Below are 25,024 nucleotides of genomic sequence, written 5' to 3'. Positions count from 1 at the left end.
AACCGGTCACTGGTATCTGAGAAAACATCTACACAACATGGGTATATACAGCGATGACCCCATTTGCAGATTATGTAATGAGGAGGAGGAAACAGCCACTCATATCATCTTCGAATGCGAAGCAACAGCTCAATGGAGGTTTAACCTAGCGTACGAAAAAGACACAGGGAACCAAATTGCAGCAATAACAGTCAATGACTTGATGCTTCTGAGAAGAAGGATTGAGTCTATTGACTAAACTAGGGAACTGGGAAGGTACAATAAGCCAGAAGGCTGCAGTGCCCGGGGAGTGCAAACCCCGCTTCCTAGTATCCTTTTCTACCATACCATACCATACCATAAGGTCTCAGTTTGGAATTAACAATTAGACAATTTTGTGAAGGAAACTGACTGGATATTATTATTTTTTTATATTGAAATACAGAAACAATTCTTATATTGACTAAATATTATTATTATTAATAAAATAAAATAAACAAACTGCAAGACAGACTTTGTGTTGATTAAACAAACGAAAAATTGACTCTTTGTTGTAAACTATAAGGTAAAAAAATCCTTTTCCAACGAAAAACAAATTAAAATGGAAAAACTTGCGTGATGATTCTTGCTAAATAAAAATAGGTTGATCTTTGCTGCTTTCTCGCCAGAAAAATCAAACGTGTCGCCTCTAGTCCAGCGTAAACCCAACAGGCTTCTTCCAGTGGAAGTCTCCTTCCTCCTCCTTTTAGTGGCTTGTGGAAGGGCTTTGGGCGGCCCTTATAAATTGCACTGTGATAGTTTAAAAATTGAAATTAAGGAAACAAGGATGAAAACTAAACAGTTTATTGCTTCAGAATTCAAATGAGACTGAATAAACATTTTAAATACCATAAAAATTAGACATTGAAAAATCCTTTATTCTTGTTTTGGATTGTGTGTTTATGTCTAATTGATATTCCCAATTTAAAACATAGCATAAACAAATATTTATTGATAAAAAAAATTGAGACAAATTAAGGGCAGAATTTTCTTTTATCGAGAAAATGAAAAAAAAATAGTTGGTTGGAATTTTTTGCCTGTCAGTGTCTATTAAAGATACTTGACATATTGAATGCAAACAGGTGTGATACATCTAACTTCTAGGCTACAAATATATTACAGATGACATCAATCATACTAATTCTCCTTTTTACTGTGCCTATCATTTCTGTGGTTGATTGATTAATTAACTGTAAAGATTCTTTAATAAACTCCAAAAACAACTTTTTTACAATGTTGTTACAGATGTATCGCATGTGTGATACTTCATAGCAAATTGTACATCAAAATTCTTTGAGTCAAATAAATATTTAACAAAATAATAAAACTAGTTACAGTAAATTATTGCTTTCTTTCTATTTATAAAGCTAGAAAAGTTGTCAGTGCGATGTGTCTATGTGTTGTTTTATTTTATATTTTCTTTTAGTTTTACTTTTATTTATCCATTTTACATTTACAAAAATTAAAAAAATACCTTTAAAACAAATTATAAGGGATTTTTTTTTCACAATTGCATGATCATATTCAACTTGTAGTTTCTTTCTCACTCGCTTTTTCTTTTCTCTCTATTGTTTTCCTCCTCTGTACATTTTACTTTGCGCTTTTGCACGGCTTATCATGATTTCTCTGCTGCAAGGTTCTGGATTGGTCCTACGACGAATTGTAAGTAAAGAGGAAATATTTTTGTATGCTTGACCATCTTGGTGGAGGTTCATCACATCCTGGGTAAGGTTTACACATAATAAATATATATGTAACTTATAATATTGATCATTGATAACTCGTTACTGGTAGAAGGGTCCTTAATGTTATTAATGATAAGAAAGGTTGTTCATTTCATTTGATATAACACAAGAACAAAGCAAAAGATAAATTAACTTCATAAAAGGAAAGGTTTTTTATTTTATTTTGTATTTATATTTAATTATTTTGTTATTTTTCTGGTGAAATTTATTTATTATTATTATTATTTTTTTTTTTTTTACAACAACACTATTGTCACGTGTGATCACCCAGCACATAAATTGAAACCTTTATTATTTCTATGCCATAAATTGAATTGTCTAAATTTATTGTCCTTCCTGTATTTTTTGTTTTCTGGTTCAATCAGCATATTTTGACTGCCTACAAATTTTCTCAGTAGTAAAAATGGTGAAAGATCATTAACACGAATGAAGATTTTTTAAAAATTGTTTTGTATAACACAAATACAAAACAATATAACAATAAAAACTAGGTCAGGTGAAATTTGAGCATTACTGGTTTTTCCACATGTTTATTCAAAATTTACTTAAACAATTTGACTGTGCTTATTAAATTAAATTTTCTTGGAAAGAAGTCATTTTGACTCGTGTCAAAGGAATTGAATAATTTTCCCTCTTATTATAAATATTTTCTTTTTCAAGACATAAACTGTTGAATTGAAGTTTCTAGTTCTTACTTTTATAATAATTAACCACTGGTTTTGGTTGTCCTTTTATTAATCTTGTGGATGCCATGCACACTATGGTGGATACAAAATCATACTACTTTTAACATTTAAGCCAAAAAAATTCAAACATTATTAAGATAACTAAAAGTTTATTTTTTAAAAAGTTTTTAACAAGAAAATAAAAAGTCTTAGCATGTTTTTAATAATATTCAATAAGAAATATATTGATTGAACCATTCCAGTAATTTTGAACGTGTAAAACTCATTGTAGCTTTTAAGTTCCTGTACTTGATTAGCAGCCCTTAGTATATTTTTTGTTTGTCCCTACCCCGTTCCCCGTAGGTGTGCGAAGTGGCGAGTTGACACCCTCAAGGCCTCAGAGTTCCATGTCGCAGCACAGCATAACGAGCAATCTGTCATCAGCGTCAGCAAGCCTTCGAAACAGGTCAGCGATGACACCTAGGCGACCTAGGCCGGTTAGCATAGCTGTGACAGGAGTCACTTCTGACAAAAGTGAGTTATCGAAAACAACACTATTTCAAGGATTTAAAAAAAAAGATTGAAATTTTGAATTAATTGATAGGATTATTCAAATACACGCTCCGGTCTAAAATTACAAAAAGAAATTGTTTTGTGTATGTTGATTGTATTTTTGGTAGATATTTTGGATTCCCGCATTGTATTTTTGGCTATGTTTAGAAAATTCCATAAATCCTCGTAGACAGTAATCATTAATTGATTAATCAAATTTTACACAGCCATGTAGTGTTCTTATCTTTGTATAATTTTATTTTCTTATAACAGGTTTAGATCGAATCAAATCACCCGGTGTCGGGGGTACAGATAAGCCTCCAATACCAAAAGTACATTCATCTAAGAAACCCCTAACATCGAAGGTTGAAACACCTCCGAAAAAAATGTCTGAAAAACCTAAATCGACAAAGGTAGGGATTAAAATTTGGCATTAAATCTTAAATTAGTACCCTGAATTTAAAAAAAATATATATATGTAAATCTTCAATGCTTAGAGCTCAGCATCAACAACACCTAAATCTACGACCCCGTTACAATCTCCGATTGTGGAAGTAGAAGGAACGCACATGCCTACAACATTAACGAGTTCAACCTTGTCGGAACAATTAGTCAAAGTAGAAGATGTGAGTAGTATTAGCGAAATAAAAGTGTGCTTTAAAATTAATGAAAATCGTTTGTATAGAACAAGACAGAAGTCATTACAAATACAAAAGAAGTAGTAGAAACAGAAACAAAGGCTGAACTAATCGAGCTTAAGAAAAACGATAACGAAGAAAAAGTACAACAGGCGCACAGTACTCAGCCAGAACCTCAAGCCCCGTCGCAGCCTGAAGTAGTTTCTGTACCGCAAGACCTGGTTAAACAGCCTCCCAAAGAAGCAGAAAAAGCCAGTGAAAATAACGATCTGGCTGAGGCGGACATGACTGGTATGTACTAACTTATTCACAATATTCCATGTTATTTACATTCTGTCTGTTTCAGCCTCGATGAATGCGAAAGTGCGCATTACGACTGAAGAAGCAGCGAAGGCGGCTTTGGCCGAAAGAAGACGGCAGGCGAGAGAACAAGCTGAAAGAGAAGCAGAGCTTGAACGGCAACGACTCGTACGTACTGTTAAAACATTTTTATTTAAAAGAAAATTCTTATTATTTATTGTTCAGGAGGCTGAAAGGCTTGCTGAAGAGGAACGGCTTAGAAAAGAAGAAGAAGAACAGAAGAGAATGGAAGAAGAACAGCTCAGACTTCTCGAAGAAGCTAGAAAAGCTGAAGAGCTTAGATTGCAACAAGCTATTGAAGTAAGTATTTTTTGTACATTATAATTACTAAAATAATTGAATTATTATTTAATTGAAAACCCTAAACATTTTAGGAAGCAAGAAAGCGTGATGAGGAAGAAAAGAAGCGAAAAGAGGAAGAACTTAAACTAAAATTAGAAAAAGAAGAAGCTGATAAAAAAGCTAAAGAAGAAGCTGAAAAGTATTTTTTTTTTTAAACATAAATTTTGTTTATTTTTTTATTATTAAACTTTAATGTTGATTACAGGTTAAGAATTGAAATGGAATTGAGACTGAAAAAAGAAGAGGAAGATAGACAAGCGAGAAGAAAAAGAGTCGAAGCAATCATGCTGCGAACAAGGGGTAAAGGGAGTATGACTTCGAACACAGCTTCCTCAAAAGTAAGACCCAAAAAAAAATTAAATTTACAAAAATAATATAAACTTTTTATTTATTTGTAAGGATGGTGAAGACGAAGACAATAGTCCTCCAGAAGATGGCAAAAAATCCCCTGAAGGCGTAGGCTCGGAGACGAATCAGTTTATCAACTCTGAGAGAAGCCATACAGATGCGAATACAACAAATTCACAACAGAACAACAGGCACAACGGTCACCACCTCAACGGCTCATACAATTCTGTGTAAGTCACAATTTCTTTTCTAGAGACTGCGATTATCGTGTAAATGGTTTCACTGGTGCTGTGTACTGCTAGGACAAAAAATCATATTGATTAATACAGTTTTGCGCTGTTTAACTGTTAATGTTATTCTATTATATAAATTACAATTGTTATAAGTAATAACTGTGTGTTTTAGATTTTAAATTGTTTCTTTCTGATCATACGTTTAAAAAAAATGGATTTTAATAGAAAAAATGAAATAATTATTGACAATAAGCTTTTCATTATTGTAACAATATAATTTCAAGTCTTTATTTGAAAGGGTAAAAAGTTTTACTCGTAGTTCAGCATAATTTTTAAATATTTTTCATCTATTTCTTGATATATTTTCTAAAATCTATGACAGTTTTTGCACTTAGTATTTGGAAAAACCTAAGATTTAAATCCTTGGAAATTGGTAGATTCTTTGAATCGTTTCAAAATTATTCAGACAAAATTATTAGCATGCAACAAAATCGAGCTGGGAACACACCCGACGCAATGCAACATGACATGTATGACAATCGCAACGCCTCTTTTGCTCTTAATGCTTTATTATAAGTAAAACCATGTAATAAATTGTTTGTTAAATTCATTCTAACAATTCTGGTATTCTGGTGTTTTGATAAATTTTCTTACAAACCATCATAATTAAAAAATTTGTATAAACACTCATGAATTTTTGATCTTGTTTAATTTGTTTACATTAAAATAAACGTATTGTAATTAATATAACGAAAATACATACAGTTTGAAATAAACTACAAAAAAAAAGAGTACTCAATGCTACTCGACAAAAATCTGGACAGTGGGGAACTTGGTTGCATCGCACAGCATAGAGTAGGGTAGCGTTGCGTGGCATCAGGCCAGGGGGTAGTTCAATCTTATTGCAAATTGGACATTGGATTTGCTTCGTATGGTTTCGGGTCAAGTCGCTTGTGTTGCGTCGAGGGTGTTCCCTGCTGTTATAATTTGTAATAAAAAAATATTGACAGATGGCTTTAACATGGCCACGTTGAACACTCAATTTTTTTCTGTGTCTACAAAACATTCAAAACTTAATATAACACCATTTTAATGGTAACTCATGAATGTTTGCAAAATTATCTATAGATTACTCTTTATTGTATTGGAAAACAGACTTCTGTCACACTTTGATATTATTCTAACAAATTGGTTAATAATACAATTTAAATGTATTAAAATCTTAAGCCAAGTACACACCTAGGCTATGACATCCTGTGGCTGTCTGAATTCATTGTCCATTTTATTGAGTTTCACAGTTGAATTCTGATATTTACGCTTTGTGGATTTAGTGAAGGTCTAAATTATTTATTTATATCGCTGAGAATATATTTAAAAAATTAAGCGGTTTATAAATTGTTTAACACTTTAAACATGGTGGCATATTGCCATTTCTCTCTGGAAGAAATCTGCTTTTTTTATCAGATATCTGACGGAACATTTTTTTTAGTGTTTCAAATAATAGATGGTTTTAAGGATGGGGTACGAGTCTACCCAGGCATTTAACCCCTCGGGTCTTGGTCGCCCACCCTGCATAATATATATATAATAGATGGTTAACTGAAAAAAAAAAATTTCAAAAAAAATTTCTAACTTACTTCTAGTAAAAAATGCCATGAGGTGATCTCCATCATCCGTCCACATGAAAATTTTTGTTCCTCAGGTTGCCTCTTCAGCCCCTGTAAGCAACACACACATTGGGGCTAGGCTACGTAGCGGTTCAAACAACATTCACAATGAAAAATACTTTGTCTATGAACCAATAATCACTCATGCGTGTTAAAGATATACCCATAATAAACCTATGAAAAATAAAAATTGCTTTTTTTATGAACGGTACCCATGTTTTATCACACATTTAGGTTTAATTGTTTCTTTTAAAGTTAAATGTTTGGTATATTTATTTGTATCAATTAACAGTTGATTTTGAAAATCCTCTAAAAAGAAAAAAAAATCATTTGATTCTAATAGACCGCCGGCAAAATTTGAAAAGTTTTCTACAAATGTAATGGGGTCATGCTGAGGTTTTACAAAGTTCCATTTTCTTATAGCCGTCCCGAAAGGTAAATTTGGTAACTGAGATGCCTCTGTACAGCTTCATGAGTGTTGTTCCGCTTTTTCGCCTTGTTTTTCTCGGTCTTCTCTCCTCATAAAAACCCTTCCTCCTCACTATCAAGCAGAAAATTAGTTTCTTCTTCATCTTCTAGATTTTCTTCCTCATCAGTATCTTGTAATAAAAAATTGCGAAATTTTGTTTTGACGGAGAAATGAAAAAATATATATGAACATCATATAAAGCAAACGTCAAAATGTAAAAATAGATGAATTACCTAGAGTCAATGGCCTTTTGCTAAAAGCTTAAGAAGTTGAAGGAATAGGATTATTTATATCATGTTTTGGGCGTTTCCTTTTTAAAAAATAAATAAACTAAAATTAAAATAATGAAATGGAAATAAAATGAGCACAGTAAACAATAGCACTAACTAATTAAGGTTTTTAGTTTAGATAAAAAAAGTCAGTGTCACGAGCAGGATTCGAACCCACGATCTTGGCTAGATACGCCGCTACTCTACCACTTGAGCTATCCTGACCTTGATCCACTCGGACACTAACTTCCCATCTCAACCCCACCTTTTGAACAAATCCTTTTGAACTTTTCAAAAGGTGGGGTTGAGATGGGAAGTTAGTGTCCGAGTGGATCGAGGTCACGATAGCTCAAGTGGTATAGCAGCGGTGTATCTAGCTGAAGATCGTGGGTTTGAATCCCGCTCGTGCCGTTGACTTTTTTATCTCAACTAAAAAAAAAACCTTAATTAATTGTAATATATTAATTGGTCAAGCGGACCACAAAATTAGTGCATTTAATAGTACTAACATTGGAATTTCAGAATTCGCCTATGAACAATAATCCTAATAAGTCTGAACTATTAATTAAATCCCTTAAATTAAGCCATGAAAAAAATTTTAATAAAATACATTACATTCAATAATTTAGTACCTTTGTATGGTAAATTTTATCTCAATAAATGAAATTTGAGCAAAATTCGAGGAACAGTGCATAATATACCAGATAACCAGTAAAGTTCATACAGTTTTTGTTGTAATAACGTTAATCTACATTTCTATTTACATAGGAGGATTAAGTGTATACATCACGTAATGCCAAGATGAATGTTTCAGTCCATAAAGGGAAACGCAACTTGTCCAGTTCACTGTAAATTATAAAATATTTTCTTTCAGGCTTCAAAACTGATAATTCATGCATGCATATTGTATGAATATGAAAGCATTTGCACTGCATTCAGTAATAAAAAATAAGTGAGCACTGTTGGATCTGTCTTCGGTCTTCTTCTTCACTGGTGAAATATTCTACGTCCAGTGCCATCAACATAAATTGCATCCCTAGACATCTAGTGCTCAACAAAATTTTATTAAAATTATCTCAACATATCCCGATCAAAAAAGTCAAATGGTCCCAGCATGCACTAGAATTGTTGAGCAGACCAATCTAATCAAAATTAACGCAAGATTAGAACTAAAACATTCCAAACTGTCAAATTCACCATCACTGCCTTGTCCTTCTCCAGAAGTGAAATATTCTCTAGTCCAGGACCATCAATGGACATCATATACTTAGACATAACCCAATATTCTTTGATTTTAAACAAAAAAACTTACTAAAATTGACAATTCAGATCAAAAATTCAAAATGGCCCCAGCCCAGACATAAAGTGACCTGTTGCAGCAGGAAGCAAGCTCCTTGTGGCAGTGTATGGTATGGTGCTGTCACACATGATGCAATAGAATAAGAATAGATTTTTGAATAAGAAATTGATTTTTATTGTCCTGTTACAACTCAACACAGCTATCTTAAAAGGTCATCTTTTTATTTAATTTTAAAAAACTTTGAGACTTGTATCATAATGATCATTAAAAAAACTATGTCTCCGACCAGCATTTTGACTCATTCTAAGGAAATTAAACAGCTAAGTGTGTACAAGGCATGAAGCCATCTTTTAAAAAAAATCAAAAGGAAATGAACAGTGCAGTAATTTAAAAAAATCAAATCATTAAATGTTTAATAGATGTTTTGTCTATTTGTCATATACAAAATGTTATTGAGTCTTTAATTTTAAATTTCCCAGTGTATGATTTTTTAATTATGCAAAGTTATTCAAAATTGAACAATTATTTCAATATTCTGTCCAACTAAGAAATGTTTTATAGATTTTTACTGATTTATTGTAAGTAAATTTTACGCTCAAAGAAAGGTAAATTAGCTGAAAAAAGGGTTAAACCTGTGAGCGCTTATAAAACACTATATTTTTATGTAAACAAAACCTTGATTCTTTTGTTTCTTTTTTTATTGATTTTTGTTGTTATTGTGTACATCATTGTACAGATTGTTGAGAATGTAAAAGTAAACTTTTAAAACTCTTAAAAAAAAATGTGAGTTTTCTTTTGTCTCATCCTCTCTGTGTACAAAAAAATCTCAAGTCTTCATGTAAGTTGTAAATTGATTTATTATATATCATTTAATAGAATTCACAAGATAGTTTGTGCATGAGAAGAGATTGAAACAAGTTTAACCAAATTTTAATATATGGAGGATATTTTTCTTATTATTAGCATGTCCATATATGTTTGGAATTATATTTAGGACTTAGGGATATATTTTTAGTCTTTCTATATATGTAACAATTTAAAACCTATATTATACATTACAAGCAAAATTTTAGAATTAGTTCGTTATAGTGTAGTTTATTAGATAGATAGGTCTATTTCTATTTTTTTCTTTGTTTATAATATATTATTTATACATACATGAAAGGGAATTATATTGGTTTTCAGGGCCCAGAATAATGTGGCAAACTCATTGATTGTCAATCTGGGAGAAGAGCGAGTGGGTCAGATCCTGGATCTTGAGAATGGCGGAAGTGGAAAGTTACCTTCTGAACAGCCTCAGTTTATCCCGCAATTCCAGGAAAAGAAAGAACCGCACACAGTTAACGGTAAGTTTATCATAAAGTTTATTTATATTTTATTTTTCAACGGTTGTACGTTTTTGTTCCAGATTTGCTGTCTTAAGTGTGTTTTGGCACAAACATGAGTATGACAGAGAAAATTGTTTAGTCGTTCTGTGAAATCACGAAGGAATCTTTCATAAATGAAATTACTCGCATGTAATCTTTCTTGTAATTTGTTTGTTTATTATTATTTTGTTTTATTATTTTTTGTTTCTAGAAAGTCGCTAACTCATTCAAATTAATTTATCAGAATTTTTTTTTCTTTTTTTAAATTTGTTTTCAGCATCGGCTGAAATGTACTTTTTGAATTGCGTCGACAATTATTATAAAATGGCCGTTTCTATCATTTTCATCCTGGTGGTAAGAAAGACTGAGTTTTAACGAAATGAAACTTGGGTCGAAAATTTTCCCATCTAAACTGAGTTTCAGCTGAATCAAACAAACTTAGTCAAAGTAGAAAATAAAATGTCAAAAGAAAATAGTTAACCTTTGTACTTGGTGTTTATCAGATTTTTTTCTATTATGAAATCTCCTGGATATTGATTTAAGCAACAAATTAACAATAAATTTCAAATAGATTTTTAAATGGGTGTCTCGTGTCATTACTCAAAATTTAACTTGGTGTTTCTGACTTATTCTGTACAACTTAGATTATCCCGATTTTCACCTTTTTTTTTTTCTCTTCATTTTTAAATCAGAAAATAATAATTTTGAATTTTAATTTCTTTTTGTTAATAGATGAAATGCTTGTAGTGTATATAACACTCAGTTGAGCTTGTAACAATTATTGTAAATTGCAAAATAAAATTTAAATGACTAAAAAATTTTTAAAACATATTTAAAAGAAAAAGAAAATATTTCAAGAGGGTTTGCCTTTTGCTGGATATATTTGTAACATATTGTGGAATTAAGAATACAAAGAATTAAAAAAGAGATACTTTTTTTTAAATAATGTATTTATTATATCACATTTTTGATGAATGGTATGAATTTAATGAATGTAAATAGTGTTATAATTTTTGTGCATTATGTTTTTTTTTCCTCTTTGTTAAAAGTTTTAAGTTTATTTCAGATTCACAAAATTGTTTTCACTAGTCTAGCTGAGAGAATTAAAAAGAAATAGATAACGACTCATTTGCACTCATTTTAACGACAAGAAAAACGCAATATATATATTTTTTACATTTCATTTTCATTTACATTTAAATATTTAAGTGCCTTTTATGTGCAAAACTGAGATTGTTAGGAGAATGGGTGTCAAAAGAAAATATAAATAACAAATTAAAGAGTTATAATAAAATTCCATATCGTGAAATTTTGTTATAACTGAAAAGTTGTATGTAACACGTTGAAGTATCATTAAGCTATCTATTCGAAGGCGATAATCCGTGGGTGTTATTTAATACTATTACTTATAAATTTATGTAATTAGATATATATGTTTTAATAATAATAAATTTCTCGTTATAAATTTTGTTTATCATAACATTTTCTTATTCTATTTCCCGTCCATTTCCTTCCATTCCTTCCATCCCTTTCTTTTCAACGTTGTTTATGGATAAAAAGTAATTAATATGCACTACTTATTTCTCTCTCTAGCATATGTGTTTATAGAAACATTTCCAGGTTAAAACAAAATTACTATAAAAAATTATGTATGTTTGGGTACAAGATGTTAATTTATGGAATTAAGTGAGATTCTACAGGGTATGATAAAATTTTATGCTTCTAACGTAATTATTTATCTTTAAAATCAAAAGTTAATACAATAATATAACAAACCGTTCCAAACTGCAAGATTTTATCTGGTTTTTCCAGTTCTCCTCCGGTGATGATTCTCTCCCTTGTATTAAAATTGACATTGCATTTAGATCAAAAAGTTAAAATTCGCCCTGTCAAATCTGAAGAATATTTACAGACGTTTGGATCTAAAATTCCAAAAGTTAAAACAAAATTTAGGAAGAAAACATTCCAAACTGTGCAATTCACTTTGGCTGGTTCTTGTTCAGTGGTGAAATATTCTTTAGCCCAGTGCCATTAACAGACGACTTTGAAATCGTAGAGTCTGAAGAGTCTATTTTTCTGTAAAGTCTTGTTAAAATTTACTTAACCCAATTCAATGGAAAAAAATAAAATAAAACTATTTATCTATAAATTCAAATTTTCAACACAGTAATTATTACAAAATTTTCCAAACTGTGAGATTTATCTTGACCCTCTGGGTTTTTTTCCAGTGATGCCCACTTATTAAAATTGACACATTACATAACGAACAAAAAGTTTAAAAAAAAAAATTAAGAGAAAACATTCCAAACTGTGCAGTTCACTATGATTGGCTGGTTCTTCTTCAGTGGTGAAATATTCTTTAGCCCAGTGCCATTAACAGACGACTTTGAAATCGTAGAGTCTGAAGAGTCTATTTTTCTATAAAGTCTTGTTAAAATTTACTTAACACAATTCAATGGAAAAAAATAAAATAAAACTATTTATCTATAAATTCAAATTTTCAACACAGCAATTATTAAAAAATTTTCCAAACTGTGAGATTTATCTTGACCCTCTGGGTTTTTTTCCAGTGATGCCCACTTATTAAAATTGACGCATTACATAACGAACAAAGAATTAAAAATCCTTGATAAATCCAAACTGTCAGGTTCACCATCATTCACTGGTTTTTCTCCAGTGAAGAAATATTCTCTAGCCCAGTACCTTCAACAGATGTCAGATCCCATCGAAATCAGAGATGATATTCTCTGTTTTTCTAGACAATATTTTTAAAATTAACAACACAATTTAGATTTAAAAAAAATAAACTGTGTATATATGCAGTCAAAATAATTATTCATTAGATAAGAATGTACAGGGAACGAGTATGTATGGTACCAAACATTAAGACAGTTTTTGGATTTAAGAGGAGGTTATTGGATCCCCTTTCTGATTTTTAAGGGGAACGGTAAACATTAAATATTGTTTATAATTATGGTGTAATGTGTACCCCCATACAATTAGGTGCTGACTCCATGGTGGCGGTGTGGAAGGCTCACATTAAGAAAACTTACAATGGAGCAGTTAAGGCACAATGGGTATCGCTAAGGAGGTCTAAATCCTTCATTGGCCAGCTCCAGGTTATTAATTAGCCTCCGCAGCTTTGCCGTGTGGTTTTAATTGTCCTAGTTGCAAGAACCTGCACCTACATAGACCTTTGGCATAGCTAATGCTGGTTTGTCAAATGTGATCAGAGCTTTCTTGCGTCGTGGTGGAGTAACTAGACTGCTGCCTTGTATGAATCCTGTCTTCATAGCTGTTGTAATTCTTTGTGATGCATTCTAGTTGGCTGGATTTCCGTAACAAAGAAAGAGAGCGCACAGCTGGAGTTTCTTTGTCTCTTTCAATTTGGTACAAGTTTCACTCCAATGAACCCTGCACATTTGTCACACTGAAGTTCATGATTGCAATGCGATCCGGTATGCTTGTAATTTTGGCAGTGCTTAAATTACAAATTTGCTTATTTTTAATTGGTTCTAGGCATAAATACATTCTGATTACTTGGTGCAGAGTTAAGGTCCAAAAGGAGAAGGAAGAAAACTTTGCTGCAGATTTTTTTTTTTAATATCTGAGTTTTTTAAATTCTTTGAGGAAGTGGCTACTGGTGAACCAGTAGATGAGCTCTCACATATGAGCATTATCGCCCCTCGGAGGAGACTAATAGAAGGGGGGGTTCATTCTTACCCAATTAAGAAGGTCATGCAAGCTTGACATAACACTTACTCTTATGTAAGTGTCCAACATCTAACCCTAAACTGTACACGCATGTATGATTTGATTTATATAAGTCAGTAATTTAAATTTAGTACATTAAAAAGTAAATTTATTAATGTGGCATATAAATTGAAATAATCTTTTTAGCCCAATTAGGTAATTGACTGGGCACTGCAGACCCAATGGCCATCCTCTAGGTGTGCATAGATTCTATAAAGCAGCAGAAAAGACTGAAGAACTTTTCTTTTTTTTTTTGGCAAGAGAAAATGTTTCCTGTCTTCAGCCATAGAGGAAATATCGCTTCAACTGAGATCAATTAGAACTCGCTTTGTAAAATAAAAATGACCCTTGTTTGCTCGGTTGAATGAAAAATGCTGGATGATATCGAAGTTGAAACAATCATCATCACAGAATGTATCAGGTATGGTGTGTTACTGAAAGATAATAATATTAATTAATATATTAATTGGTCAAGTGGACCACGAAATTAGTGAATTTAATATTAATTAATATTAATATTATTTTACAAAGCGAGTTCTAATTGATTTATTTCTACCCCCCTTCAAATTTACCTTAGCTCACGTTTTCGAACATTCAATTGTTATTTTTCAACTCTAGTAGAACGTTATTTAAAAACCTGCATATATCAACGTAAAGCATATTAGATTAAAAAGTTTTTTTGAAATTTGACAAGTTGTAGGTATTTTTTTGTAACCCCCGTAGAACGTGCAATCATGACCGACATTTTAAATTTTGTAATTTTGACATGTTCCAGCTGATATTGGCGAACATTTTATATCAATCAGATTATTGCAAATTGAAACGCAAATTTAGCGTTCTTTCAAATGCATTTGTTGTAGTCTCAACATTTTGGAAGTTGTAAGCGTTTTTATGTGGTAAGGTAGTGAAAAGTTGAAAAAAACCTAAATTGATGAATATCTTCAAAATAGAGAACTTTCCGAAAATTTTCTCCTGTGCATTTTTTGCTCCAAACGAAAAGTAGAATCGATTCCCTGAGTTTCGTCAGAAGGAACTGGGACACCCTATATATTAAAAACAGGTACAAAAGTTAGTTTATATCAATCTTGTTTTGTGTCAAAATCACGAAGTTGAAAAACATTAAATATTAAACGTCAAAAAGCTTGTCATTTATAAGGCAAATTGACAAAATTTGGCCGGTTGAAATTCCATTCAATTAGTGTATGAGTGATTAGCTAATGGTGTTGACGTGCTGTCGTCAAGTTTCTAATAGATTTGTCATTTTAAGCAAACTCATGACGCATAAACTATGTTTATGTTGAGGCTGAATTTGTTTGCTCAGGTTTCAATTTGACAAAGAAATTTCGTATTAGCTGATTACTATCTAACTTGGAATATTAAGTCGGCAGTTTTTGGCTTGTCAGCCGATGCAATGCGAAGTTTCTTTTTTTATACATTCAGAAAGGTTTATAATAAAATGATGTTTTGGACGTGCGGCCGGCTAAAGGGTGGCGCTTGCGCCTCCCCCGACCACCCCGGGGGGTTGTAACCTGGAGGGGGTGCCGTCCGGACGACAGCGGGTCTTTCCAGCCGCATCACCGTGTCAGTATGATATCCTCCAGATGGAGGGCAGCAGCCTCGGGGAGACTTGGAAACGTGTCGGCTCATGGCGAGGGCCGATGGGCGAACCACCCTCGAGAAGAAGGGAGGAAGCAGCAGCTCTATTGAATCTACAGAAGAGAGTCGGTACCGAGGGAATGACAAGGATCAGCCCCCAGCAGCAGCAGGCACAAGCAGCGGCTATCGCAGCAGCTCAGCAACGCGGCAACAGGCCCCATCTACTTCTAAAGGTTTTTTTTAAACTTAAAAGCTAATGACACCATTATTAATGAAACACCACTGGCAACATTTTAACTAGCAATCCCTATATCTATTTCAAAAATTACTAAAAATGCCAATGACTTCGAAAAGAAAACAGAAAACTTATTGAGCTGTTTTATCTCATTTTTGTACTAGGAGTGAATAAAAAAACCACGCAATTTTAAATGCAAAATAGCATCGTGTTAACGATCAGAATTGCAATCACTTCAAGATTGATTAATTACCTAATGGTTTATCTACAGCTATCATCTTAATCAGATTAAGAAAGACCTGACTTTAATTATTTGGAAAGCAAATCTAGATTCATCAAAAAACAGAACAAAAATATATTTTTTTATATTTTGTATATATGCCAATAAGCATTTATCCAACTTTCTAAATATAAAATTTACAACCTGATTTTCTCGCAAAATAATTTGTTATTGCATGTCTGTTTTTAATAAATCTACATTCTATAATAAATACAACAAGGATATAAATAATTATTGAAATTATTTATAATTAATCTACGCTGTACTAGACTTTCAAATTTGTCTTCGTCCTTGAAAAATTTTGAAGTTGAATCAATGAACCGTTAAAACTCCTTTGCACTCTGGTTGCTCGAAGTTTGTGCCTGTTAAAAAGTCAAGAAAAACCTTTTAGAGTTACACTTTCGATCAGTACACTCCTGACAGGAATTGCACAAAGTCGTACTGAAAGTGGCGGACTGTTGTGAACGACGAGAAATTCTCTGGTGAATCCTCTTCAAAAAATGAGAAATTTGTTCCTTCAATTAGATGAGTTCTAATTTCGGTCTTATTCCTCCCAGCTGACAGTTAGCAAATTAGAAATGAAATAGGTAGAATCATGAAATACGCTTGTTCTTTTGAGTAACGGGATTCGTAAAAAAATATTCAAATTATCGTATCTTTTACTAAGTTAACCTCTTCTTAAAACAGTTCTCAAGCCCATGTGGCCTATCGTCAGGTCGAGCTCCTGCGTAAAAAGTGCCCACGAAGAGAATGACAACTTTTTACTGAATATTTATTCACCATGTTTAGAACAACTCGTAAGAACGCTAAAACGTTTCAGTTTTTTTTAAACTAACATTAGTTGAATGCTTCCCACCACATAATAGGAGTAGAGCTCTGGCAGAAAAGTAATACCTCTGGGGCATTTGTGTGGCCATCTCCAGCCAACATGACCCCTCCGTGTATTATGTAAGTAATTTATTATAAGTCAGAAGTCTATTGAACAATTCCGCTCTGCTAACCTTCTAATGCATTTTAATTTATAAAATTTTCAATTATTAATAAAGATATTATAATTTCTCTTAATCATTTTAATAAATCTCTCCATCTCTGTTCCCTTTTATCTTACAAAGGCGATATACGTAGGCAAATCTTTTTGAGAATTATCTTTATCTAGACTATTGTCAGTTTCAATTTCAAACTTGACTTTTGCTTTATTAATAATCTTCCGGATCGGGATTCTAATATTTACCAAAATGGCGGCGATAATGGTCGACGATGTAACGAGTGATTCTAGGGGTGCCGATGTTTTTGAAAAAAGCCCCATTGAATGCAGGGCCGCTGGATTCGAACCCGAGACCTTTACCTTATAGGAATGAGCGCCGTGTCAACGCCTACTGTTGCGGCCACCGACGCCCCCCTAGAGTCAGTGTTTATTGTAAAATTGTTTAGGGAAGTATTTTGTTCTTTGTGAATCCACTGAAAGTTGCTCCGCTTGATTATCTGAGTATCTCCCTTCAACCTATATTCCCTTAATAGCCAGCAAGTTACTGACCGAATGTTGCAATTGCACAACTTATTTAACCATTATTCTCGTTTATAATTCCATAGTCCATAAAATGAACCGAAGATTCAGAACTGTAGTTAACTCTCTCTCTCTCTTTCTCTCGCTCGCTCTCTCCCTCTTCCTATCACTCTCTCTCGCTCGCTCTCTCCCTCTTCCTATCTCTCTCTCTCTCACTCTCTCTCTCTCTCTCTCTCTCTCTCTCTCTCTCCTCTCCCTCGCCTCATGAAGAGTGACGACATTGAAAATGTACCTAATGTAACCTACATCAGATATACAGTCAGCTATGAATTATCAGATAATAACAATCTCATAGAAATAATATACATAATTATTAACTACCAAATAGTAGTAAATACATATATATTATGCAGGGTGGGCGACCAAGACCCGAGGGGTTAAAAGCCTAGGTAGGCCCGTACCCCATCCCTAAAAGGTCCGGGACTTGGTCGGCTCACGAGTCCTGCATAAACCTCTTGGTCCTGTTTACAAACACCAAGATTTTGGACCATTTTATCTTGGGGAGTGATTTGTCAATGTCCTCTCCTTCAAAAGTTTCAAATCATCCCTGGCATATCTATCACATTCTGCGAGGTAGGATACCCATTATGAAGAGTGTCTTCTCAAGGGGCAATGGCCCGTTAGGATACCTATCAGCTTCCTAATTCTCCTCCTTGAGTTAGAGAATAACCATTTCGCTTCTTTTGGTTTGATTTCCTTCAGAAACTCCTTCGATTGCCTATGTCCGGGGGACAGATTCCATTCTTTCAGGAATTGTTTCATGCCCCAGCAATTAATAATCTCTTTCGCTGGCTTATAGAGTGAGGTAATACCGGTTATGGCCCGACAAACGCGGTATTTGAGCCTTCTTTGGCCATGCTGTCCGCCTCTTCATTGCCATAGTGCCCCTTATGAGCTGGTATCCATATGAGGGTTACCATATTCTCGTCCCTGGTAGTAATCCTGTTAATAAGTTCAACGGTTTCCTCCACCAGCCTAGATGTTGATAACTCTTTTTGTAGTGACTTAAGACTGGCCTGACTGTCCGAAAAGATTCTTATATCTTTTCCCTTGATCTTGTTATCCATGAGTGTTCTGCAGCAAACATTGATGGCCCAGACGTCCGCCTGAAAGACCGAGGTGTTATTACCAAGAGGGGAGGAGATGCTGATCACTAATTTAGGTATATGTATTCTAGTACCGCTTCCCTTGTCCTTAATGAGTGATCCATCGGTGAAGCAGTCTAGGCTACGATGGTCATCATCCGCACTATAGCTGTAATCGCAGGGAGTAACTACCTGAAAGTGCTTTTCCCCTCAGGTGTTTTTACCTTTTTATCGCTAACGCTTAGTAGTTGGTTGTTGACCTTACTCAATAAATGTAGAATTTTCGAGTGACCTATATAATTTCCCTTATGGTTCCAGCTGCCTTCACTAATTAATCTATAACAGCTGGTTAGTGCTCTTACCTTAACCTCTATTTGTAGAGGTGTAGTAAATACATAGTACAGCAAAAAACAAAATGAACGCCCCACCCTTAAATTTTAATGTTTAGGTTTATTCATATTATGCATACCAAAAAAGGTTGGTTGTAAAACTAAGACATTTAAAAATAAAATGGTTATTACCTAATTCTAAAAAAAAAAAAAAAATTGTGTAAAGAACAACAAAATAAAAACAACAACACATTTTTGTCATTTTTATTACAGAATATTTCCACCTCTGGCACGAATCACGTCCGTTAAATGCCTTTACATTCCTTCGAAATGATTTCTGGTAAAATCCAGAGGAAATTTTTTCCCATTCATCAAGAAAAGCCTTTTTGAACTCTTCCGGGGTTGTTTTGCCGTCTCGTCTCTTAAGTTTATTTGAGTCACATTGAAGTTTTTTTTAACAAACGTTGCATTAAATCAAATTTATGAAAAATTCTAAATAATTGAAAATAATATTAAGCAGACAGATCTCCGGGTTAAGTGATGACCAAGGTGTTTTATATAAATTCAGCCTAGTCCGTTTGTTAGCTTCCACTTCATGAAAGTACGAGATAAAGCTACCAATTAGCGGTTTTAATTGGAAGTCTGCTATTGCAGAAAACAGGAAATTAATAAAACAACGGAGCGTTCTTTTAAATTCAACCAATGGGTTATTGAAACAGTCTTGATCTTGAATTGTTTCATAATGAAAATCCATCTTTCATAATTACTAAATATTTAATATGTTTTGGTCTTTCGTTCCTTGAAAAACGCTTTATTCTTAAACAATTTTTTTTTCAATATTATTGTCCTATTGACTGACCCTCAGTGTAAGAGTTTAAGGGAAAAGTTTTTTAATCACCTTTTCTCTCCTCTTCTCTTAAAATATTCAAAACGCTTTCGCTCACCTGAAGCGGAAAAGCTCGCAATCTTTCCTTAACTAATAAACGCGCTACTGGATAGGATGAGGAAATTTCCAGCTCCTAAGGATAAATTCAAAACCCGATAGAAATCTCATAAAGTTTAAAACACTGAACAGCGATTTAATAAAGATTCGTCAAATAAACATTCTTTCGGCCAATGATAAAACAGTTAAGGTATGGTATGGTATGGTATGGTAGAAAAGGATACTAGGAAGCGGGGTTTGCACTCCCCGGGCACTGCAGCCTTCTGGCTTATTGTACCTTCCCAGTTCNCTCTTCGTTTATGGGAATTGGAGAGGGTTCGGGGCCCCCTTCAATTTCCATCGGTTGGTTTTTGGGGTCTTCCTTTACAGGTTCCCCCGGTGTTTTGTTTTGTACTGTAGGTTTTTCCATGTAGTTCCCACGAGTGAGAGGGATCTAAAGGTCCGCACCGGAGGAGCCCTCTCTCCGGTGTAAGGCTAATTACTCAAGGGTGTCGCCTGGTGCCCTTGAGGCTCCGTTATTGGCACAGTTACCCCTGTGCCATTCATCCATCGGCACGGATCGCATAACACCTTGGATTTGGGCTGGAGAGTGGGACCAGGATAAGGTGTGGGGTGGGAAGAGGGGTAGGTGTTGGGTTTAGGATTAGGAGGTGTCAGGTCCAGCTCCTGTCCCTCCATACCCCTCTTTCCGTTTGTTAGTTAACAGGGTACACCCGCATAAGCTTCGTGAAGGTGGAAAGTCGGAGTTGGGTATTAGAGGCTATTGGAGGCGCATAGTACCCGTTCGTACCCCACAGTTAAGGTAAAAGAAATTTTTACAATTGGTCAATTGAGGTTTTATTGCCAGGAAAACTGGGATCATTTGTGCCAACCGTAGATAATGGATAAGTCCAAAAGGGAATCAAATTGGAAACTTTCTCATTCCGAATGGGCCGATAATCCACAACGATATTAACGGATGTTTCAACAAGCTTATATTTTGTTTCCTGATGATTTTTCCCACTTTTCACAGAACACAACTGATCAACACTTTAAAAAATCAAATTGTATAACTCATTCCTTTCTTTGTGAAAACAGGCTTATGAGAATGTAAAACTAAATTTTCATCTAATAACTTCTTGCTTTTGATATTATCTTGTCTGACGATTTTAAAGCTGGAGCGGTATTAGGGAAGACGGACAATATATTTCCGCAAGTCATCAATCATCTCCATCATTTTGAATGCTTGGCATGATTGATTTCCTAACTAGCGTCAGTATAAAATAGATAAAGGCCGGAAGGAGTTTACAGACAGAGACGGATTTTCATTACTATTATAATATTACATATAGAAGTTAATATACAATTTTGTAAATTTGAAGAATTTAGCGCATAATATTTATTTATTTTTTAAAGTCTGCCCTCAAATTCAAACATGAGGGTGGCACTGTGATTTACATATATGAAAGGGCCAACTTAGACGCAAACTTTAGATAAATTATTAAAGTTTGTCAAGACGAGATTTATAAAAGCTGTGAAACAATTCAATTTATTTAGACATGTTTAACACAAAACTTCACTTCATAAACGAAACATTTATTTTTTATTTTGGTAAATTACATCTATAAAGTTTCTTAATTAGAAAAACTGTATTTCTTAATAAAAATTTGTTCCCTCTAATGTTAATAGCTAGTAAATACATTTCCAAGTAGAATAGAAATGCTTTTTATTTCTTTTTTTCAATAGCCTACATACAAATATGAACTGTACAAAAAGCATATACACATTTGATATATCTGTCTGCGGAAGATGGCATAATATGTAAATAATATAAATAAGAGACATTGAATCCTATATTAAATCTGCTACAGAAAAAAAATACAATAAACAAGTGTACAGGGTGTTCGGGTACTCGTGTTACAAACTTTGCCAGCAGATTCTACATTCAAAATGGTACCAAAAAGTCCTTATTAACTACGGTCCGAATCTTGAGAGTTTTGGAGTTATTGACCTTTTTATGAATTTTTAAGATTTTATCATCGTGCTTCAAATAAACAATGAAAAGGCTCGTACGCACGTCTTTTTAAATATTTTTCAAGAAAAAAAAAGTATTGTCTTTTTCGATGTAAATGCTCGTAGGCACGTTTTTTTACGTATTTTTCATGAAAAACGCAAAAAAACCCCAACAACTCGAATAAATTTTTATTGTCTTTTTCGATGTAAAATGCTCGTAGGTACGTTTTTGTACGTATTTTTCATGAAAAACGCAAAAAAACTCCAAAATTCGAAAAAAAAATTTATTGTCTTTTTCGATGTAAATGCTCGTAGGCACGTTTTTATACGTATTTTTCATGAAAAACGCAAAAAAACCCCAACAACTCGAATAAATTTTTATTGTCTTTTTCAATGTAAAATGCTCGTAGGTACGTTTTTGTACGTATTTTTCATGAAAAACGCAAAAAAACTCCAAAATTCGAAAAAAAAATTTGTCTTTTTCGATGTAAAATGCTCGTAGGCACGTTTTTTCACGTATTTTTCATGAAAAGCGCAAAAAAACCCCAAAAACTCGAATAAATTTGTATTGTCTTTTTCGATGTAAAATGCTCGTAGGCACGTTTTTTACGTAATTTTCATGAAAAACGCAAAAAAAATCGAAAAAAAATTTATTGTTTTTTTCGATATAAAAGGCTCGTAGGCACATTTTTAGGTATTTTTCATGAAAAATAAAAAAACCAAAAACTCGAAAAAATATTTATTGTCTTTTTCGATGTAAAAGGCTCTTAGGCACATTTTTTACGTATTTTTCAAGAAAAACGAAAAAAAACTCCAAAATTCGAAAAAAAATTTATTGTCTTTTTCGATGTAAAAGGCATACCAGTAATAAAATAATTTTTTAATCAAAGTTGCAGTCGTGTTGGTAAACAAGCAAACACGTGCACTATTTCGGTTTCGAACCCAAATTTAAAACAACGTTTAATAAATTCATTCAAAATTTCAAAAGGATTTTTTAAATTTTCCACCTTACAAATCCGTCAGCTACGGTTTTGTTCTTTCCTCCATCAATTTCTTCATCTTTGAAAAAAGTAATTACAAAAGAAATTACACCACTAAAAAGTATATTAAATGGAGTACGCTTTCTGAAATTTGCTGGTCTCTAGGTTTGTAAATAGTAGTTTAGAATCATCATAGTAAGTTTTTCAACTTTGAAAAATAAAATTATTTGTAAAAGTAATGGTTACTAAAACGCTTTTTTAACCAACGTTTACAAGTTTAGTATTGATCACATCTTATTGAAAATTTAACGTAGTTTTCAATGGTCTCAACGGATTTGTCCGAAACCTTTTAGATTTGGAATTACTATTGTTTATTTGAAGCAAGATGGTGAAATCATAAAAAATCAGAAAAAGGGGAATAACTCCGAATCTCTTGAGGTTCGGACCGTAGTTAATAAGGACGTTTTGGTTCTATTTTCGATGTTTTTCTATCCCTTCTTCCTTCTCCACCCTTCAAAATCCAACGTATATCAACATAAAACATCAACGGCACACAAGACAGAAAACAAACACTTTGAGTCCTTAAGATGATCTCAATAAAGATCGAAACGTTGGCACGATAAAAAAAATGTTTTTCTTAAACCTACGTCACACCAGACAGCATCTCACGATCTCCAAATAATCATTGGCTAACGGTCACTAAACACCAGACATTATTTGTAGTGTAAGTGCATTATGTGCAAAAATAACAATGTCGAACGCATATAATAAGCATCTTATATTTCCGGACCCAATCCATTCATCGCCTTTGATAAAGTTATAAAAATCTTCAAGAAATAATGAGAAAGGAGTGGGTATAAAACACATCCTTGTTTGACACCATTTTTTGTAAAAAAATTTGTTCTTCCTTGTTTAGTCGATATAGCTGATTTGTGTCTTCATAAAACCTGTTAATTATTTCAATTATTTTAGTCGATAAACCTAAGATATTCAATTTGTAATCAATTGAATTTCCAACTGGGGAGTTCAAAGCTGATTTAAAGTAAATGAAAAAGCGATATAGTTGGCAGCGTTTTCTTTATGTTTTAATTTTCACAGTATTTAATAAATTTCCAATATTATCGATTGCGCTAGATCCTTCTCTGAATCCAGCTTTAAATTGATAAAGAATGTGTTCAGACCTCACCATCTTTAATCACTCGTATGTAAGGTTTATACATTTTTTGAATATTACACTTGGCAGAGAAATGCCACTATAATTTTCAACATAATTAGTCTCCTTTTTTGTACAATGTATATTTCCAAGTATTAATTATGTTGTTAGGTAATTGGTCGCATGACCGATTTTTACTAATTAGTGGTAATTTGTTTACAATGATAAGTCCGCGCCTGCTAAAAGTTCAAAGCTGAGCTTCAACAAGTGGAAAGCGTCCGACCGTTTCTAATTGTTTTAGCTGATTGTCGTCCGAAGCGAACTTACTTTTCATCCAACCTGACCCAGAATCCACCCTTTTTAACAATTTGCTTTTACCGCCCCAATTCCAGGGGGGATTAATCTTGTTTACGGCGGTTTAAATTGAAAGTCCGGACTCGGGGAGGGCCGTGTTTGTGACAGCCGAGTTACGATTTACTCGTCAGCCCTTTCAAGCTCCCCCTGCTAAGCACTGCGGGGGATCAAAACTGGGAATATCGGTGTGGAAACAGCGTGTTTTTCATTTGCTCTGCCAACCACCAATCAAAGAGAACATTTGACAAAAACAACGTCTGAATAGAGAAAAACCTTGTTTTTTGTAATAAACATTCAACCCTGTGTGAGAAAAAAGACCTGGCAATACGTACTTCATGACACTTTTTTTATGCCCGACGGCAAATTGATTTTATCTACTTCAGCGCAGTAGCTTATTTGGCCCATTGAAGTTCTACAGTTATATTAAAACCCAACAAACCTTTTTAATAGCGAATATATAATTAAATAACACACTACAGTACCATCCCAAAAAAATCTGATTAGCAGAATAGGTGCAATAATGGAAAAGTGGAAAAATAGATAGCTAGGTAGATAAATGGATAAATTGATAGATAGATAAAGATATATATATATATACAGGGTGAATTGCTACTCGTGCTACAAACTTCTCCAGTAGATTCTTCACCCTAAAATGAACAAAAAAGTTCATATTGTCCATGGTCCGATTCTCAACCATTTCAGAGTAATTTCGCTTTTTATCGATTTTGAAAGATATCACGTCCTGGCGTCGGAAAATCGTGATATCTTTTAATCTAAACATTTCTCT

The 25,024-nt window shown here is 33.3% G+C and overlaps 2 protein-coding genes across 22 annotated transcripts in view; both read left to right on the top strand.

Annotated features, from left to right (window-relative positions):
* LOC106667768 (ensconsin-like) overlaps positions 1 to 11,078 on the top strand; it is a 296,020-nt gene extending 284,942 nt beyond the window's left edge. For all 21 annotated transcript variants that reach the window (XM_014395935.2, XM_014395924.2, XM_014395929.2 and 18 more), the window contains 11 exons: positions 2,792 to 2,962; positions 3,254 to 3,393; positions 3,478 to 3,606; positions 3,666 to 3,909; positions 3,965 to 4,086; positions 4,144 to 4,278; positions 4,353 to 4,459; positions 4,526 to 4,658; positions 4,720 to 4,898; positions 9,792 to 9,952; positions 10,015 to 11,078. In XM_014395935.2, the coding sequence (XP_014251421.1) occupies positions 2,792 to 2,962; positions 3,254 to 3,393; positions 3,478 to 3,606; positions 3,666 to 3,909; positions 3,965 to 4,086; positions 4,144 to 4,278; positions 4,353 to 4,459; positions 4,526 to 4,658; positions 4,720 to 4,898; positions 9,792 to 9,952; positions 10,015 to 10,028 (1,535 nt within the window). In that variant the 3' untranslated portion in view covers positions 10,029 to 11,078. The remainder of the gene's footprint in view (positions 1 to 2,791; positions 2,963 to 3,253; positions 3,394 to 3,477; positions 3,607 to 3,665; positions 3,910 to 3,964; positions 4,087 to 4,143; positions 4,279 to 4,352; positions 4,460 to 4,525; positions 4,659 to 4,719; positions 4,899 to 9,791; positions 9,953 to 10,014) is intronic.
* Positions 11,079 to 15,169: 4,091 nt separating this feature from the next.
* Positions 15,170 to 25,024, top strand: part of LOC106667780 (Golgi-associated plant pathogenesis-related protein 1-like) — a 74,919-nt gene continuing 65,064 nt past the window's right edge. Inside the window, exon 1 of the mRNA XM_014395957.2 lies at positions 15,170 to 15,555. Coding sequence (XP_014251443.1) covers positions 15,328 to 15,555 — 228 coding nt within the window. The 5' untranslated portion in view covers positions 15,170 to 15,327. The remainder of the gene's footprint in view (positions 15,556 to 25,024) is intronic.

This window comes from Cimex lectularius, unplaced genomic scaffold, assembly GCF_000648675.2.
Source record: "Cimex lectularius strain Harlan isolate CLEC.00 unplaced genomic scaffold, Clec_2.1 scaffold87, whole genome shotgun sequence".
NCBI lineage: Eukaryota > Metazoa > Arthropoda > Insecta > Hemiptera > Cimicidae > Cimex > Cimex lectularius.
The sequence above is the reverse complement of the archived record's forward strand: the minus strand, read 5'-3'. Positions and strand labels throughout refer to the sequence as shown.